Source organism: Tubulanus polymorphus, chromosome 6 (genome assembly GCF_964204645.1).
Source record: "Tubulanus polymorphus chromosome 6, tnTubPoly1.2, whole genome shotgun sequence".
NCBI lineage: Eukaryota > Metazoa > Nemertea > Palaeonemertea > Tubulaniformes > Tubulanidae > Tubulanus > Tubulanus polymorphus.
The window spans coordinates 2,335,479-2,351,201 of record NC_134030.1 but is presented as its reverse complement, the minus strand read 5'-3'; the positions used below and the strand labels follow the sequence as shown (position 1 = coordinate 2,351,201).

The 15,723-nt window shown below is 37.3% G+C and overlaps 2 protein-coding genes across 2 annotated transcripts; both read right to left on the bottom strand.

Moving 5' to 3' along the window:
* Positions 1-2,000: 2,000 nt before the first annotated feature.
* On the bottom strand, positions 2,001-5,989 carry LOC141907603 (uncharacterized). Its single transcript, XM_074797295.1, has 6 exons — positions 5,852-5,989; positions 4,162-4,327; positions 3,776-3,849; positions 3,620-3,692; positions 3,143-3,310; positions 2,001-2,189 (listed from the first exon to the last, which is right to left on the bottom strand). The coding sequence occupies exons 1-6, from the start codon at positions 5,909-5,911 to the stop codon at positions 2,089-2,091; spliced, it is 642 nt and encodes a 213-aa protein (XP_074653396.1). The 5' UTR covers positions 5,912-5,989; the 3' UTR covers positions 2,001-2,088.
* A 1,874-nt stretch (positions 5,990-7,863) lies between these two features.
* Positions 7,864-11,763, bottom strand: LOC141907154 (rhodopsin, G0-coupled-like). Its single transcript, XM_074796728.1, has 6 exons — positions 11,682-11,763; positions 11,012-11,072; positions 10,435-10,565; positions 9,595-9,833; positions 8,490-8,654; positions 7,864-8,154 (listed from the first exon to the last, which is right to left on the bottom strand). The coding sequence occupies exons 1-6, from the start codon at positions 11,761-11,763 to the stop codon at positions 7,864-7,866; spliced, it is 969 nt and encodes a 322-aa protein (XP_074652829.1).
* Between the last annotated feature and the right edge of the window lie 3,960 nt (positions 11,764-15,723).

Below are 15,723 nucleotides of genomic sequence, written 5' to 3'. Positions count from 1 at the left end.
TAAGTCAATGCACCGGATGCAATGGATTGAGTAGAAAGTCCTATCACATCTTCGAGCTTGGGTAAAGTTAGAAGTGAAAGCGACTCCTTTGCAGCTGTCCCAGTCTACCACGTGTGATTCTCTTATTCATTTCCCTACCCGGAAGTGCTGTCACGGCGTACTTCCGGTTCTTTTTAAATAACATATGATCTATTGGAACTATTTAATATATTCGTGTATCTGATATCTAAGATCCGCTATTGGCATCATTATCGGTCTAGTACCAACGTGCGTATGAAACTCGATTATATATTTATCGTGTTACTTCGTTGCGATAAGATGGTTCTCTAGAAATATGATATCATCCGGTAACTGTTTGAGTTGATAAAAAGGATCCGACACAATAGAATTTCCGATCCGCAGAATAAATGATCCTCTCGAACTGTAGATAATAACACTATCATGTATCATGTTCAATGTCAGTTAGCCCACATATACGCATTAGATGTATTGCATTTCCAGACGATATTTTCGATATCATTAAACGATATAGAAATGAAATATAAAAGAGGCATTATTGTACGAAAGAACATAAGTGTTTTGTTCTCAGTTCTGAAGGACGCATTGACCTATGTACTGAAGATCAGTTACGCAGTGATGGCTTAGTTAACTTAGTTCTTAAGCTAAATACCACAATTTAAGACCAGTCTTAAGATCTAAGGCCACGTCTCGACTATGGAACTGGGTTCAGTTGCACTGTAAACATTTTAGTCCAAAAAAGGGGCTTCAAATCTTAAGACTGCATCAACTCTTTGGCTTAAGAAATAAAATGGTCTTAGACTGGTCTTAGGCCATGGCTGCGGTCAAAGCCAGACCATGGGACGAAATAAATGCAAGCCCTGGGCGGTTGTTAAGTCGAGAACGTGCTCAATATGCTTGTATGATCAATATACACAATAAATCCCACAATAATTCAGCCGAAGATGATAAGTTCAATAGCGAGGTGATTATATATTTGAGCAACGTTTCGCCTAAAGACTATTAGCCAACATCGGGCGATCGTCTTCCATTGAACTTTTCCATCTTTGCCTGATTTATTGCGGAGTTTATCTCGTATACCTGGGCAGTCATCTATAACATGCGATGCAAGATTTTTTCTTTTCCAAATTCATTATTCATTCAACGAAAAAATGTTTGTGTCCAGTCATTCATTATTGCGTTGTCGCTCTCTTTTTGCGGAGAACTCATTCAGGAAAATTAGCTCGAACCGCTCGAACGCATATATGAAATTGGCGGCGTTAATGTTTTGTCGTTACGATAAACGAACGTGTGACCAAGCGTGGCTTGTGTTGCGGCTTGTACGTCACGCAGTTGAATTATTCAACGAAAGACAACAAGTCAAACGCCGCATTGCATAATGACGACCGACGAGAGAACTAGTCCGGCGAGAGAACTAGTCCGATGAGAGAACTAGTCCGGTCACACGTGACCGATCCTCTATATACTATCTGCGTCTCAGTGTGTTTACACTATGAGCAATTTTCAACCGCATTTATTTATATTGCTTCGTTTATCAAGCGAAACTAGAAATTCGTCTAATCGCTTTTTCGAAATCGTCGGCAAAGAAAATAGCATCATGCATAATCGTGATGGATTAACTCACAGAAAGACCCAGCGATGCACACGACCCAGCGACGCTTACGGGCGCGGGGAACAACGTTTTCTCCTCGATAAAAACGTTTTCGATATGTCACAGAAAAAATAAAATACTATTAGCATAAAAAAATCTTTCGCTAAAGTGTTCGATTCGCGAAAAAGTGTTCAGTTTCGCCCAACGCGCGTTGGATACTTTAGATCTATCCGATACCCCTATGATACCCGCTGATACTCCTCTGATCCACATCTGATACATCCACCTCTCTAGATACGCAAAGTATCCTTAATCATTCATTAAGTTCCCAAAACATAAGTACTTCGAATAAAATTCAAACTTTATTTACAAAATATACATTCAATCCCGTTTTCAATTTGTCTTCTATACTTTGCCCTCATTAAACTGTCGCACACTTATCAAGTAGAAAACTACTAGGAAATTCTTGAAACTGTTGTTTAATAAATCGGTTTCGAATTTAGAATCGAGAGTCGTAGATTGTGAAGGTAATTGGAGTCGTATCCCCGACCGGGGATTGCCGCAGCGCCGCCGTCAAAACCTATCAATGAGAAAAATAATGAACATCAGACATTCTCATAAACAGCACGGATTCAGTATTACAGTCTCATAAACAGCACGGATTCAGTATTACAGTCTCATAAACATCACGGATCCAGTACAACAGTCGTCTCGGCCAACATTGGATTCAGAGTTAAAACATCTTAAACGAAGTTTTTCATCTTAGGTTATGGAGCCGGGTCCACGTTTATTAAGGATCTAGTTTCACAGTTCTTAATTAAATTGTCTACCATTGATTCAAAACATTGAAAATGAACTAATCTCAACTGTACAGTTATTCAACTGTTTCTCATCCCGAGATGGAACTACTTTGAAATATCATCAATCGTGAAATTGTTGAATATCATCAACGCTGAGATATCAATCTACAGTAGGCCCCCGATATACCGTCCTCATCGGTGCAGAACGATTTCGGCGGTATAGAGAGTATGGTGGTATAGAGAGTATGGCGGTATGGAGAGTATGGCGGTATAGAGAGTATGGCGGGATAGAGAGTATGGCGGTATAGAGAGTATGGCGGTATAGAGAGTGTGGCGGTATAGAGAGTGTGGCGGTATAGAGAGTGTGGCGGTATAGAGAGTATGGCGGTATAGAGAGTATGGCGGTATAGAGAGTATGGCGGTATAGAGAGTATGGCGGTATTGAGAGTATGGCGGTATAGAGAGTATGGCGGTATAGAGAGTATGGCGGTATAGAGAGTGTGGCGGTATAGAGAGTATGGCGGTATAGAGAGTATGGCGGTATAGAGAGTATGGCGGTATAGAGAGTATGGCGGTATTGAGAGTATGGCGGTATAGAGAGTATGTCGTTATATCGGGGATGTTTTACTATGTATTTGTATAGAGATGAACATTGAGAAACCTGGCGGTAGGCGGGGTGGCGGTGTATAGCCAAACGGTGGAACATCTGCACCTGCTGGCAACTTTTACTAACTTTTAGCTTTCAGGTGATCAACCGGGGGCTGAATCCATTTACGTCGGGAGAGCGCGTGACCCGAGACGCTACGGATATCACGAGACGCCGAGTTGTCCGCGGAGCATGACGGGATTTGTAGCGAATTGCGTCGATTTGAATCCGTAAAGTAGAATATTTCCACGTGATCTAAAAATGAGTCGAAAAAATACATCGTTTGAAATCATTATCTCTTTTATATGTGACCTTAAAATCGACGAACTTTATCGCATTTGATAGTCAAATATTTTGCGAAACCGCAGCGGACCACGGTCATCGTAGTTTGCATTTAGTTCCAAAATGGCCGACACTGTGAAATAGACGAAAAACAGAAGTTCACCGTGTCGATAGTCCAATAAACTCATGCCATGAGATAGGTTTATGTAGATATATGTTGTTATGTAGTTATGTTATATGAGATATTTTTTTATTTTAAAGGGATTTTTTTTTCGTTATTACCTTTTTCGGGAGGAGCTAATTTTCTCTTCCTCTGCATGAATCTGTAAGGACCTCCAGTCGGCAGGTTAGTTGTCTGTAGTGAGAAAATTAACACTTTCTTCGAAACAACGAACAACGGCGTAATATCATAGACTCGATCATTTATGAATAACTTACCTTGATTCTTGTTGCCAACGGTAGGAGGCGCTCTACAATCGGTGACGTCGCTTCCTGTTCTTCGTTTTGAGGAACTAAAACAAATGGCTGATATCATCATAATTGCTATAAATGTATTGAATGAATTTAGTTTCATATCAATTAATGTAATATGTTTAAGAGGTATAGAAAGAGTGCGAACTGTTGTCCTTTAATTTCGTTCTAATCGTTAAACATCGTTTTTGATATTTCAAAATTATATCGTGGGCTTGAGTTTTGTATTTTACGATTTGCACTAAGATGGTAAAGAACTTAAATCAGGGAACATTTCTATTGAAGTGAATTTAGATTCACATCAATTAAATTAATGTAATTGTTTTAGCCGACGGCTAGGACTTTAGACCAACCTATTCCGCTAGCAGCCTTTCGTCTTGATGAATCTCTTTTAGAAAGGATCGCGTGTCTCGGTAAAATGTGACTGACGTAACTTGTTTTCGTGATGGAAATTTTCGGTTCTCGATTAGACGGATGTACGGGGAATTTAGCCAGTAACGCCTGTACGCTCGTCGCCGGCTGAAATACATTCATACGGCAACAAAAATTATTGATATTGAATTCGTCACAAATAATTGGTATTGAATTATCACACAATTTACATATCTTGAATAGATTTAAAACCATGACACGTTTTAATTGAAAGGAGTTATGAAGGTACATTGTTTAACCAGACCTCAAATCGGTAAACAGGTATCGTACACTATGTAGGTAATAAATTGGTTTTATTAGAAATAAACGAGCTTTCGCATAAAAAGTAGCTTCATCAGATGATAAATCAGTCAATTGAGGAAAGAAAGGAAAAAAGATGGAACTTCATTAAAATGAATTTCAAATTGGGAGAGTAAACTTCTATTTCTCCATTGATGTTACTCTTTAAGCGGGAGAAGTCGTGGAAGATCGTTATTTCAAATAAAACCAATTTAACCGACACAATGTTACCTGTTTACCTGATGCAGTTATACATGTAGATACTATTTTCTAGTAGCTCATTATTTTACCTACACTGATAAAACTGTTGACTAGCAAAGAATTAACAATTTACAAATAATAGTAAGATAAAGTAGTAGAGAGAAGAGTATACGTTCCCATGTTGGTCTAGCGAAGTAGTTTGTATCATCTCTGATTACTTGAATTAGTCTCTTTGTCTCTGGATTGTATATATATATATCTCATAATTTTTGTAGTATCTCATTATTCCTGAAGATGACTATTAGGATATAGTCGAAACGTTGAATAAACTACACTAGCTCAAGGAATACAGTATTCCTGAAGATGACTATTAGGATATAGTCGAAACGTTGAATAAACTACACTAGCTCAAGGAATACAGTATTCCTGAAGATGACTATTAGGATATAGTCGAAACGTTGAATAAACTACACTAGCTCAAGGAATACAGTATTCCTGAAGATGACTATTAGGATATAGTCGAAACGTTGAATAAACTACACTAGCTCAAGGAATACAGTATTCCTGAAGATGACTATTAGGATATAGTCGAAACGTTGTATAAACTACACTAGCTCAAGGAATACAGTATTCCTGAAGATGACTATTAGGATATAGTCGAAACGTTGAATAAACTACACTAGCTCAAGGAATACAGTATTCCTGAAGATGACTATAGGATATAGTCGAAACGTTGAATAAACTACACTAGCTCAAGGAATACAGTATTCCTGAAGATGACCATTAGGATATAGTCGAAACATTGAATAAACTACACTAGCTCAAGGAATACAGTATTCCTGAAGATGACTATTAGGATATAGTCGAAACGTTGAATAAACTACACTAGCTCAAGGAATACAGTATTCCTGAAGATGACTACTAGGATATAGTCGAAACGTTGAATAAACAACTATCTCAATGTTACATTTTCGGACTGTTTTTCCTTTTCATTGTGGGATTCTCTCTACATCGCTTTAACACGGATAAAGTGTTCTATTAATCGTGATCTAGCGAAGGCACCCGATGAAACATATAAGAGACAGAGAGGCTTTTGAGGGAATAAGTAATAGAAAATAGATCGTGACTTACCAATGCACCGTATTGTTTCGGCCGTATACATTCTAACGGATAAACCACACAACTCGACATCTCTGTAGTTTTTTTAGTTCTCGATAAGAAAGTAAAATCCCTTTATAACACTATATATATGATTTACAACTTATCGCACTTCTCGTCTTATCAGTAAGTAAGATAAGTTTATTGTTGAATTGCGTGAATTTTCTATAGTTACTTCACATATTTTTTATAAAATACTCCTCGCAAAAATACACGTCGATATGAGACACAGTCTTCAATTTCCTTATCGTCCTCACCGTAAAATCGTCCGTATGTTTTCATATACCGAAATATATATGTATTTAAAATATATACGTCTTAAAAACCGCACCGGGCACGAGTATTAACAGATCTACCGTGGCGTGACAAACAGCAAGCATAATCAACGGTTTTATTGCCCGTGACAATCATTACTGTCTTTATACGACAAATAAACAGACGAACGCCAACACCAATATCAGGTTTACATACTCTTAATAGTGTCTATATACACTGAATAGAGAACGGGCAGGTTTTCAGCATTTTATTATTGCTTTCAAATATTATGTATAATGAAAACCAGTATGCGATAACAACACGAATTATTGAGATAATCTTATATACCAGCAAATCATAATCAGAAAAATTACTGCAAAAGAGTCCGAAATAATTCCTTGAGCTTATAGTTTATTACGATATTTCGACTATATACTTGATAGCCAGTCATCTTCAGGAATTACTATTACAAAATGTAACAAACCCGAAGATCGCTTTTAGGATGAAATCGAGATGTTTCCTCGATAGTTTATTTCAACGTTTCGAATTTATCCTGAATGTAGTCAGTCATCTTCAATGTTTTACTGAAGCCAAATAAAGCATTAGCCAAATAAATAAAACATTAATGAAACAATTTCGGACTCGATTTTCTTTTATATTGTAGAATTCTTCGTTATAACCGTTACGATGCGGGATGTTTCACTAATGGTTAATAGCGAATCATTTGATAATTAACAGCAAATTATCTTCTGCCATAATGACCTGCTAAAATCTTCAAGGAGTGTCATCAAACTATTAGCGGATGATTATCACCGTAAAAATGCTTATAATACATAGATATGTACCTCATTCCATGATTCTCGAGAAACCGTTTAAGATTTTCATAATTTCAGAGAATTTTCTCGGCCAGGAGTCAAAGGATAACTCGAGTACGAATCGAATATGAACAGAATCAACGTCGTTGAGTTGAACACAAATTCATGAACTTTTTATTACAACTTTCATATGAACAGAATCAACGTCGCTGAGTTAAACACAAATTCATGAACTTTTTATTACAACTTTCATACAAAGTTTGACAATTTCTATCATTTACATTTTCATCATCAAAAATACATAAATTGCCCGGTAATACCCCGGCTTCATGTCTTGTGATCAACTGTATATAACATTGGACGTATTTCGCTTTAAGGGAGAACTCTGTATCTTTCTTATACATTTTGATACATTTTTGATACATCGTGTACCAATAAGTTCAATTTGAGACGGAAATTCTTGACTCGTTTAAAAAATAATTTCCACAAACATCACAAACAAACTACAATTAATAGAATTGATTTTCACCTATAAAACACTAAACATGATTCAAATGAATAATTCATTCGTGACACTGATAAACCATAGGAAACTTGACACACATGAATAAAGCACATTTTCAATTTACATGAAAATAGCGGAATAAATGAATTTTTAAAAAAGAAACTCGTGGATCTGTTTAAATATTCAAATATTGAGAGATAGAAGGGAAGATCAGAATTGTACGTTATATTTGCGATGGAAATGACTCCAAACAACTCCAAATAAATAGGAATCGTAACTTTGTAACTGACATATTATTCTAAAGCTAACCGTGACCTGTCAGTTATCTCCTTTTCAGTTTTGTGTTGTTGGTATACATCTGTAGGACGAGGTGGGATCGAATCCCATAATCCTACAATTCGGCAGAACGCTCAGAATTTTGAAGTGCGTGTATGAGCGGGCACTGATCGCGCCTGGTCGTTATCGGCGACCGGCAACTCCAAACCGGCTGGGTTCTTCAATAGTAACGCCTTCAGCGCTTTTCGAACATGTGCATGCATTGAGATGATGACTATCGGATTGAAGGCGGATTGCGACTTGGCCAACATCACCGGAACTATTGCCAGACTAGGCGTGACCTTGAACCCGAAAGCCGCCATGATGGATAGTATACCGTACGGTAACCAGGCAACAAAAAATAGAATCATGGTGACGGAGATTACCTACAAAATAAAGACCGTTAATACAATCAATATCATAACAGCCGTTGACATATTGGGATCCGGAGCAAATGTTTCTGATTGGAATGTTGCATCTTTCAGTCCTCTGGTGACGATCGCAAGAACTAAAACTATAAATTCTCAAATGGTAGATGTTCAGGACTGATGGATGGCGGATCTTCTTATTAGTTTTATTCATCTTATTAGTTTTATGGGGGTGGTGAGAGTGGATATTTGGGGGAGTGGGCGTTGAAGTTGATGAGTGTGAATAGCACTGGGAGTGGCGTGATTGATTGGAAATCTGGGGGGGGGGGTAATATGAAGGGGTTAATACGTACACAATTAGCTCTCTGTTCTAAGATGGATAAAGTCGTCTGAGCAGAGCTGATAATTGTCGTCGTTTCGCTTCCATTAGCGGATGAACATCCGGGGCAGGTAGTACGTGGCGGTACTGCGTCTAGCGGTGTTATATTCCTGCGCAGTTGTTTGTTGTAACAAGCCATCTGTAATTTATAATATTGTCTGTTCGTATCTACATGATATACCTATTCTGTTCCAATCTCTGGAAATTTGACTCCACCAGTGTAATAGGGGTAATGGGCTTTCAAGCCAAAGGTCGAACGGTCGAGCTCATTAAAAAACAAATATTGAAAGTAATTTAAAACTATAATATATTTTCATAACCGTGTGTATTTTATATTATAACTAAATATTTATTCTAAGATATCAATAATTTAAATTTAAAAAGCATATTGTATTAAATCAATTGGTCGCTCCACTTCGCTACCGCTCCGCTCCGCGACCAATTGATTTATTTACAATACACAAATTCATATAATCAAATATATTTTGATAATAATAATTATTCTATTATTCAACTGAAATACACACGGTTATGAAAATATATTATAGTTTTAAATTACTTTCAATATTTGTTTTTTAATGAGCTCGACCGTTCGACCTTTGGCTTGAAAGCCCATTACCCCTATTACTCACCAGTGTAAGGCTGATATTTGGCTCTAAAGCGTTAAAACTTATGATTGACCCCCTGTTTCGCTCCCGGCAGGTGTGGTGGGTCTGTAAGGGACACTCAATCAAAAAATCTAACGAACTTTACAAACCAAATAAACAACAGGGACAATCCCTATTTTAAGATCAAAAAAAAAAAAAAAAAAAAAAAAAAACTTATGATTGATCTTTCCCACTGTTCGAACTATAGAGAACTATAGATTTCCCTTTTTATACTATATACATATTTGTAAATTCATCATGCTCCAATACATCGATACCTAATGAATATTCATACAACTTCATTAGCATATCTTGTTGCATATTGATTAGATTGATATTATCTTTTCGGTGATTGTCATGTTTAATGTGTAATCAGTATATAGTTTATTGATTTCTTACTTTGATGATCATGAAATGAATAGAATCAAATACCTTCACATAGCAGCCGATCATCACTACGGCAGGTATAATGAGAGTCGTAAAGAACGTTGAGATCGTGTACGAAAAATTACTGTAATCAGTCGCATGCCAATTGATCGAACAGGAAGTATCGAAAGGTTCCGGTCCGTAGCGCCCCCAACCGATGAACGGAAGAACACTCCAGGCAATCGACAACGACCATATTCCCAAAACTACCAAATACAACGATGTGCTCGGGTCCAATGAAAGATCTGTTGGTAAAGAATACGATGGGTTACGGAATACGTAACACTGACTAATGGCTTACAGAGACTGAACCATGTATGGTGTGTCTAGGATTCGTAAAAATGAAGAAGTTTGACTTAAAAAAAAAACATTATCTTAAGTACATTAAATGTATCTAATTTAATGAAGTTTAATAAAAGGTCACCAAATGATTGTTAGAATTGAACTGTTTTGATGATGGAAATAAACGTGGTAGGCTATACATTTTTTCAATTTGATGTTGTTTTTTTTAAATTTTAGATTCAATTTGATCAGTCTCACGGGGAAAGATATTTGCCACTCGTTGGGCAGTTTTGCAATTTCATTTAGTAGAATATGTTGACTAAACAAAGCAACTGCGGCAGTCGAGGACTTCTTCCTCTTCCTCTGCCTATGACAAACTACTGCACCCCCTATTAGCGAGGCGGCCATTTTGGATCACACCTCATGATATATGATTTGGTGGTAATCACGTATGACTTGTAGGCGAAATTCCAATTGGCAAACAATCAACCATTTCAGCCCGCTAGTCTCGCGTCCATTATTCAAAATCCAAGATGGCTGCGAAATCGTTTGATTTTTACTTACCCAAAAATTTTGGTTTACAAACGCATCTGTATCTGTAGACGGCCAGTGCGACATGGGTGAAAATATTACTGAGGGCAGTAGCAAAACATACAAAACCGTACAGCGCACAGCCCGTATATCCAAACAGCCATCTGTAAAATATACACGAAGAGCATGACTTTATATCCAATACGTTTAAAGAACTACGATTCGACAGAATGGTCAATCTAGTAGTCATAGGTTCGAATACATGGCCCAGTTGTACAAACATGGTATAGCCAATCTAGCATCAGACCAAATCTACACTAGAGTCCACTCTTGGACTTCACGACTCGGTAGCTAAGCCCTGGTGGCTGCAGAGTGTTCTCTGGCCTAACTTCCCCTGATTGGAAAAGACGAAACTTCGAATCATAAGTTACACACAGTTGTTTGAGGGGCTAATGTTGCCCTGAGTGACACCAAACGGGTTGAGGCCGAAAAAGTAATATTTTCTATACATGATTGAACATTTATCCATAATTTTCCAAGTTTTCGCTTTTTCCTTTTTTCTTTTTCTGAAATTTCCAAGTCTGGGTACATTACAAAAGAAAAAGCTTACCTTTGCTGGAAAGTGGAAATCACGGCAAATATGTAGGCGATGAAAGCTTCGATGAGATCGGCTACGGACAGGTTAATCAATAAGAGATTAATAGGTCGATGAAATAGCTTGAATTTGGTGAGAAGTAATAGTAGAAATGTATTTCCAACCGTCGCCACAACACCTTTAATACAAAATGCAATGAACCACGTCTTAAGTCATTACTAGAGAAAAAAACAAGACATAATTTTTACAATGTTATTTGATAACATCACTTAACAAATGACTGATCTCTCTACCGCGGTACCTGATATCAGAAGGGTCCACCTCTCAGTTGATATTAAAAATAAAGCCGTTAACAAGGGAGCCTTTAACTCACCTCCTTGCTTTAACCAACACAGATTCACAGTAGATAAAACCTTTTGGATCGTGCACTGCGGTATTTAAACACTAGATAACATTACAAAACCTTTCTGACCCGCTACTGATGTATTCAAAAACTGGTTAACATCAAACAACCTTTCTGTAACTGCCCCCTGTATCGTGATATTTCAAACATTGGTTAAAAGATAGGTAAGACACATAAGCAACGGGTGACAGAAAAATAACCTAATACGTATATTCGAATAGTTTGAAGTTTTGGTCGCAAATGGTTCACTTTAAAAAAAAACAAAACACGGAATTAACTTACAAATCGAAGTGAGGAAAAATCCGGTGATGAAATACGTAGTCGACGAGAGTTTTAAGGGCTGAATTTGAGATCCGTTCGTCATTATCGTTCAGCGATGGAATTATGAATGAAAATCGTGCGTGTGCGCGACGGAAAACTAAAAACTCTTACAACTCTTTCTCGATTCGAGGTGAAAATGACGGGATAATTACAGCGAAATCTACAGAGCGCTGTTAGCGGCTTACTGTTAACTAACCGTTACACGGCTGCAGAATATACGTCATACGATATCCGTCATGATGAAGCTGATATAGAAATAATTGTGACATTAGGGAAATTACTTTGATCATCGTCTCTACTCAATAAGGATTACGATATATATGGCTTAGTCGTGACAAGGTTAAATAATCTGCCCTCGACTGATAATGATATTATATATCTTCAATTCCATTATATAGGTCTAGTACGCTGAGGCCAGCTCCTCGGGCATCCACCTTAGTCAACTGCGTGCTCTGTGGGCGATTAGTTTCTGACAGGGTGCTGATAAAATCTCCAATATCTAATGTTTGTAGAATATTCTTAATCAAAAATGTCTCTCGAGTGAAGTTCTGAATACATGTGAAGTGTGTCTGTGCAGGTTCCAGGCTGAGAGGGGTGCAAGGTCCAGGTTGATGGGGTGCAGCCAGGGTCCAGACTGGAGGGGGCAAAGTCCAGGCTGAGAGGGGTGCAAGGTCCAGGTTGATGGGGTGCAGCCAGGGTCCAGACTGGAGGGGGCAAAGTCCAGGCTGAGAGGGGTGCAAGGTCCAGGTTGATGGGGTGCAGCCAGGGTCCAGACTGGAGGGGGCAAAGTCCAGGCTGAGAGGGATGCACGCTCCTAGCAGCAGAAGAACACCTGCGTCAATAACATTTATGAAACAATAGAAACGACTGTAAACTGGTTTGATCGCTACGAAAACAATCCAATTAATCGATTATAATTCACATACTCATGCATGTTTGATAATGTTCAATGAAGCCATTACACATCTGAAATATTACTGGCAATTAAAAGGCTGTAGACCTCCCGCAGGATCAGTCAATACGAGCTGCGTGATGTGCCACGGCAGATATTTTCGTTTCACCGGTGGATCCAATTGTTTAAGGTACTTCTCTCATTCAATTTTGCATTTTTAATTTGTTCCTGAATTGACGCTAATGACGTGTGTTCAGGTTAAAATGTAACAAATATCGATTGTTCTATTCCGGGCTTTATTTCAAAAAATCATTCTTTCAGCCGATACAGTTTCATGGCTACCAGTTGTTGATATCGCGTGTTACAGCAGACTCACGGGGTTTGAACGTTTGTGCGTCTGTAGCTTGGATTGTGACCTCACCGCCCTCTTAACAACAAAATCGGGAATAGTCAGGAGTTTTTCTTACACAAGGAGGATTCAGTTGATATTATAACCGCTCCGTTCTGCAGATTTCGCATAAGTTTTCGGGGGTAATTCGTCAATTGAGTTTGAATCGTTAAAACTACTTTTATTCTCAACTATTTTCAATTGCTTGAAACAATGGCTGAAAAACAAGACGCGAAAGAGAAAGAGAGTTTTAAAACGGCGGCTCTTGATTTCGCTAATGAAACAAACTTCCACGGAGTGAAATACATCGCACATTCGCCTAACTTCTACGCTAGGTGAGTATAGCTTATTCTTCAACCTATACTCCAGCACAGGGAAAGTAATATTTGATCATATAGATCTTTGAATTGATAGAGTTATTTCAAATTTAGTCTTTATTCGATTTAAAGATTATTAATTCATGCACAACTTCCAAATCTACCCATGAATTGTAGAACTGCGATGATTGTAAAGTATCTATTCTGATTGTAATATATTTCAGGTTGATTTGGTTGATTTTATTTGTGGGTATGACTGGCGTATTGTGTTATCAGATATATGACCGTACCACGTATTATCTGTCGTGGCCTGTAACTTCTGATATAACAGTGGGAAAACCAGAAACAGGAGAACTATCATTCCCTGCTGTTACTATCTGTAACACTAACACTTTCAGGTAGCCACTTTATTTCATTTACGAATGTTGAATTAGGTAAAATATGTAGAACTGTAGACTCAGAACGTTAGCGAACAGGAAATATCTATCAACGATATTAGTGTCAGAAATCTTTTTGAACTGTCATCGGCGAATTCATTGACTTGTTCAAAACGATACAATTCAAAAGTTTTGTTACAAGTGGATTTTATGATAAAATCGTAAATGAAATAAAATCTAATTTTTCTAATTCATAAAGAATTAAAACCTATAAAACTGTCTTCGTTTAAAGGTTATCTGATGTAGAGGCGGCCGGGTTTCATGAACAGGTATCAGGATTTTACAGTGATAAAACTTATAACTCTTCATCATCGTCTGTCGTTCAAATGGATTTACGTTATTTGATGTTAAACATGAGCCACAGAATGAAAGATTCAATCAAAAAAGCGTCGTTTCAATCTGAAAATCTGGATACGAATAATTTCACGGCAATATTCACTGATTACGGCTTGTGTTACAGTTTTAACATCGACCAATCACGAAACGTTTCCTCACAAGGAACGGGTAGGTTTTAGAAATTGAAATTCAAGACGTAAAAACATCTAGTACTCTAAAAAAAAACTGAAATGAATGTGAATGTTTTATATTGCTGTAAAGCTGTATCGGAATTCTGTTAGATTCAGATTTTCGTAAATATTTTCTATATCTGGGATTCGAACCCGATGTGATGTGATGACAAGAATCCAAGCACTCAACATCGTCCAATGAGGGCCTCTAAATCACGATAACAAATATCAACTTTTTCCCCAAACTAATTACGGATAAAATTGAAGTGGTTTAAAGTATTTCTAAGGCACAATAAAAAGTAAATGTTTGATTAACACTGGACCATTATACATCAACACGTGTGGTGACAAAAGTTAGTCAAAATGCAGTACAAAAAAAATGACTGAACAATAATCAATCTAATAGTTATGCAAATAAATATGCTAATGACGTTTAATGAATATTCATTAGGTATCGCATTCGGATTGAGATTATTGATAAATATGGAAACGTATCAGACAATGAGCGGTGAACACAAGTCATCAGGATTACGAGTTCTTGTTCACGATAAAAACGAAGTTCCTCGAGTCAAAAACCTGGGAATTTTTGTGCCGGCAAAAATGATGGCCGTTATTGGTATCAATACACTACAGGTAGGGATGAACTTGACTTGTAGAAAATAATTTGTTAAAAAACCAAATCGACAGTTTTTTGGTAACTCGTTTATAAGTGTTGTCAATGCATCTGGAGCCAGTTGCACAATCGTGCAAAGTTGCACAATCTCTTAAAACTGATCTTAAATTTTTAGATTGGCTATAGAACTTAGATAGTCTTAGACTGGTCTTAAATCTAGTTTAGAATACTTAAACGTGTGATGGGAAGTCAAAACAAGAAAAACATAAATTGATTTTTCAGACGACTGAACTGCCATATCCTCACGGTACTTGTAAACATGGCGTCGCTCCGTTGGAAACGTGTTTAAGACAATGTCACATTAGAAAAGCTGCCGATGTTTGTCAGTGTTTGCCTTACTACGCGGAACAAAATCAATTCGATGGATTGCCTTATTGTAGCATGATCAAAAACCGTGACTGTATGCAACTAGAACTGTGTACGTTTTATTCAGTCAAACATTTATTCATATTTCTATCTGTTCAACTATGTAAAGCTACACTTGAACCTCCATAACGTATCTCCATGAATCGCTGAATAACTTGCAGATCAGATTTACAAATCGCGTGCAAAGTAAAACTAAACAAGTTGCGTACTGAACTAAACAATGACACAGTAAAATGGAACGATTTAAGTAGAATACAAAAAATCAAAATTCTGTCTGTCTGTTAAACTACGTGTGTAAAACAGCTTTTGAATCTTCATAACACTATCGCTCTGAATCACTATTTTTATCATTGCTATGTTTTACTATCAGTTACATTTGTACACGGAACTTCGGACATAGTTACTATATGATTTGCATTAACAT